Here is a 3,700-nt window from a genome sequence, read left to right as displayed (position 1 = left end):
TAGGCATGATTCACACTGAGGCCATTCTTCCAATCTCAATGAGCCCAAGGGCCCATCATGGATTAGCCTCTGAATCCGATTAGGATTGATGTGCCCTAATCTCAAGTGCCATAGATAAGAGTCATTAGATGATAATGTTCTCTTCTTATTAACTGGTTCAGTCTCAGAGTTGTTTATTTGACTTTTAATAGGATTAATATAATAAAGATTCCCAAATACGTTGCCTGAACAAATAACCTGTCCATTTCTACTGATAGTGACACCAGAATGGAACGAAACAGAATAACCATAAGAAATCAATTTAGAAACTGAAATTAAATTCTGTCTCAAGGCAGGAACGTATAAAACATCTTTCAAAATTAAAATCCTATTAGAATCAAAAAACAAATGTAAAACTCCCACTGCTTCAGCCCACACTCGAGCTCCACTAGCTACCAGCATTCCATGCTCTCCTTCAAGTAGAGTCCTTGTCTTTCTGAACCCCTGCAAAGAGTTACAGACATGATCAGTGGATCCTGAATCAACTATCCAAGAGGATGAAGATCCTACCAAACTGATGGATTCTAAGTAAAGAGCAATACCTGGTGCTTTCACCTTGAGGGCAGGACAATCCTTTTTCCAGTGTCCTTTCTGCCCACATTTGAAGCACTTGCCTTTGGGCTTGGCATCGGCCTGACTAGCTCAGGGCGGTTTGGGCTTGCCCCCTGCTTTGTTCTGACCCTTCTTCTTCTTGAAGTTCTTGGCTTTAGGGCCAACTCTAGGAGAAGATGCAGAATGAATAGCTAGAGCCTTTGAGGTAGGCTTCATGATCTTCTCTGCCGCTTGGAGCTCTTTCATAAGCTCCACTAGATTCATCTCTAATTTATTCATGTTATAGTTCAATTTGAACTGCGAGTATGAATCTGGCAAAGTCTCCAAGACCATGTCTACCTGACTCTCAGCATCTATCGTCGCTCCCAAGACCTCAGCTTCCTCGAAGTAAGCAATCATCTTGAGCATGTGCTCTCGAACTGATGCCCCCTCAGCCATCCTGGTGGTCATGATCGCCTTAAGAGCTTCCTGCCTTGCGGGCCGGCTCTTATCAGCGAACATGGTGCGCAATGACAGATCAATATCATAAGCAGTGGGCGTATGCTCATGCTTCGATTGAAGCACATCGGACATGGAAGCCAACATGTAGCATCGTGCCATCTCGTCGGCCTGCTTCCATTCCGCCTCTGCCTGGCGCTCCTCATCAGTGGAGTTTCTCCCAATTACAGGACAGGGGTCAGTTAGAACATACTTGTACCCCTCAGCTGTGAGTACTATGTTCAACTTCCTCTTCCAGTCAACATAATTACCCCCATCCAGCTTAGAATCCTTGAGGATCATAGCAAGGGGACTGAAAGAACCTCCACCAGACATTCCTGTACAATTTATGGAAAAATAAGACGTTTAGACAAGGCACATATAAAACAATTATTTTTGCACATAAGCTCATATTATGTCTTGAAAATAGATTTCCCTTAAACTATTATCAATAATATGTCATTTGGCTCTTAGAAGAACTAACAGAGCTCCGATAGGGAGGTTGATAATTCTCTAAGTTAAGTGTATAACCACCACAAACTAAACTTCCTGAATAGGAGATGATCTAGAGAATAGTTCCGTCGATAGGGCGGCCACTATCTCACATTCCCTACGGATAATCTTGCATTATTACCTCCAACGATAGGCCGGCCGATAACAACACATATCCTAGGTTTTAGTTATACCTTTACCATTAGATCTAGATCCTTATGGAATACCCATCCTATAGGGGGTCATGCTCAGAATGACACGAGGGCATCCACGATCTCTAATTAAAGGTGTGGAGGAAGCCATGGGGTCGTTGGAACCCCTCTCCCACTTAATCTTTTAAAATAAGGGTTTTGATTAAAAACGTTTTTCCTTTTGGATTCCATTAATACTTAGAAAAATATCTAAACTTGAAAACACTCTCTAATCCAAGGATAAAAAACTTTGAGAGAGTAAACCATAAGTTAATTTTTCTCTTGATTAATTAACCCAAATTTAAACCTTATTATGAAATATCTAAGTCTACATTTACTTTCTATACCAAGGGATGAATCCTTTGAAAAAGTAAACTTGTAAACTAATTTCATCATTTGGTTTAATAAAACGTTTTCGTGAATTAACTCCACATATGATCACAATTGAAAAAGCACAATAAACAAGTTACATGCTTTTCTATTCATTATTCCTAAGTGACCATATAATTGATTAAACATCACATGAAATAAACATTAAATGTGGTCTTGTTTAATCCTAAGGTGGTTCCATCCTTTTACTAATTATTTTCATGCAACATATCACAAAGATAATCTAATTGCAAATAATTTAACCTCCAAGAATGGTTTTCAAATAAAACACCTAGATGCTAACTTTGAGGTTGGGGGGGGGGGCGAAGCCCGCCGAAGCCCGATCAGCTCGCCAAAAACGCATCATGCAAAAGAAAACCCTAGCCGAAAGAGCTGCTCGCTTCAGCCGCCGCCCGCTCCATGGAACATCCAAAAACTGATCTCTCGTGATGATCGATTCAAGCCCTTAGCCGAAGCCAGATCTGGCCGATTCTTCCATCACGTTCAGCCTGTCCAACCGATGGCTGAATGCTGGCTTTTGAAACCGCAATCTGTTCCAAAACAGCGCTGCCCATTCTGGCCGAAAACGCATCCTGTTTTGCATCACGAACAGCACCAACCGAATAGGGAAAAACGGCCCTCTTGTTCTGTTCGGATGATCAGCATTACAGAAAAATAAAGCTGGAAAAATCAACCATTAAAACTGGTTGTACATTCGCCTATACCCCAACCGCGAGGTTTACATTGAATCTATTTGAATAAACACAACAGATTACAACATCCTATACCTCCACTCATGAGGTTTACAAGGCATCTAAAACCATTCTTGGAAGGATCCATAAACGCAGAAAAAAACAGCATTTAAACAGTAAAAGGAACCACCCTTTTTCCGATTTTAATCCTAGGCATGCTCCTAGATTCAAACCAACAAAACCGTGGCTCTGATACCACTTGTAGGATCATGAACGAGGATCAAAAGCATGCAACGGAAGTGTTTTAAAATAAAAACGATCCTCGTATTGGTTAGAGTCTAGGAGACTTACTTTTACGGCGGATTACCGGACGGAATGGAGCGATGGGAGCTTCTTCGTGTGGAGGAGACGACGGCTGTCCTGCTAGCCTTCGGCTCCGTCGCATCAGAACTCAAACGCCCCCTTTCGATCTTCCGGAGTATGACTCGAACTCGTGGCCTCTCTTCGGTGAAGAAGAATGAAAAACGACTTAGATGAAAAAACAACTAAAGAGAGATATATATAGGGAGAACCCTAGGGTTAAAAACCCTAGTGGGCCAAACCCTAATGGGCCAAGATCTTTTAATTAATTTTCTAATTGGGTTAGCCCAATTAATTAATTAAGACCCTAATGAATTATTATTTTATTTTAGCCCAATGGACCATTCTAAATAAAATAATTCTCTCTCAATGTAATTCATCCAACAAGCCAAATGTATTAAAAAATACATGAGTTACATCGAGCTACCCCGGGGACCAAAAGACAAATTATTCACGGCTGCTAAAATGACCAAAATATCCCTGCTACCTAGTAGCTATATTTTGTCATTCTAAGTGTTCCAACTATCA

General features: G+C 41.0%; 1 protein-coding gene across 1 annotated transcript; it reads right to left on the bottom strand.

Moving 5' to 3' along the window:
- Positions 1-681: 681 nt before the first annotated feature.
- On the bottom strand, positions 682-3,303 carry LOC127802198 (uncharacterized). Its single transcript, XM_052337905.1, has 2 exons — positions 3,164-3,303; positions 682-1,406 (listed from the first exon to the last, which is right to left on the bottom strand). The coding sequence occupies exons 1-2, from the start codon at positions 3,255-3,257 to the stop codon at positions 682-684; spliced, it is 819 nt and encodes a 272-aa protein (XP_052193865.1). The 5' UTR covers positions 3,258-3,303.
- Between the last annotated feature and the right edge of the window lie 397 nt (positions 3,304-3,700).

This window comes from Diospyros lotus, chromosome 5 (genome assembly GCF_014633365.1).
Source record: "Diospyros lotus cultivar Yz01 chromosome 5, ASM1463336v1, whole genome shotgun sequence".
Classification (NCBI taxonomy): Eukaryota; Viridiplantae; Streptophyta; class Magnoliopsida; order Ericales; family Ebenaceae; genus Diospyros; species Diospyros lotus.
Note: the sequence above shows the minus strand (reverse complement) of the source record. Positions and strands in the feature narration are given on the sequence as shown.

Excerpts from the sequence above, each read along its gene's own strand:
- LOC127802198 (XM_052337905.1), bottom strand. The coding sequence starts at position 3,257 with ATGCGACGGAGCCGAAGGCTAGCAGGACAGCCGTCGTCTCCTCCACAC. Across the intron at positions 1,407-3,163 it reads TCCGGTAATCCGCCGTAAAA|GAATGTCTGGTGGAGGTTCT; the intron begins GTAAGTCTCCTA and ends TAAATTGTACAG.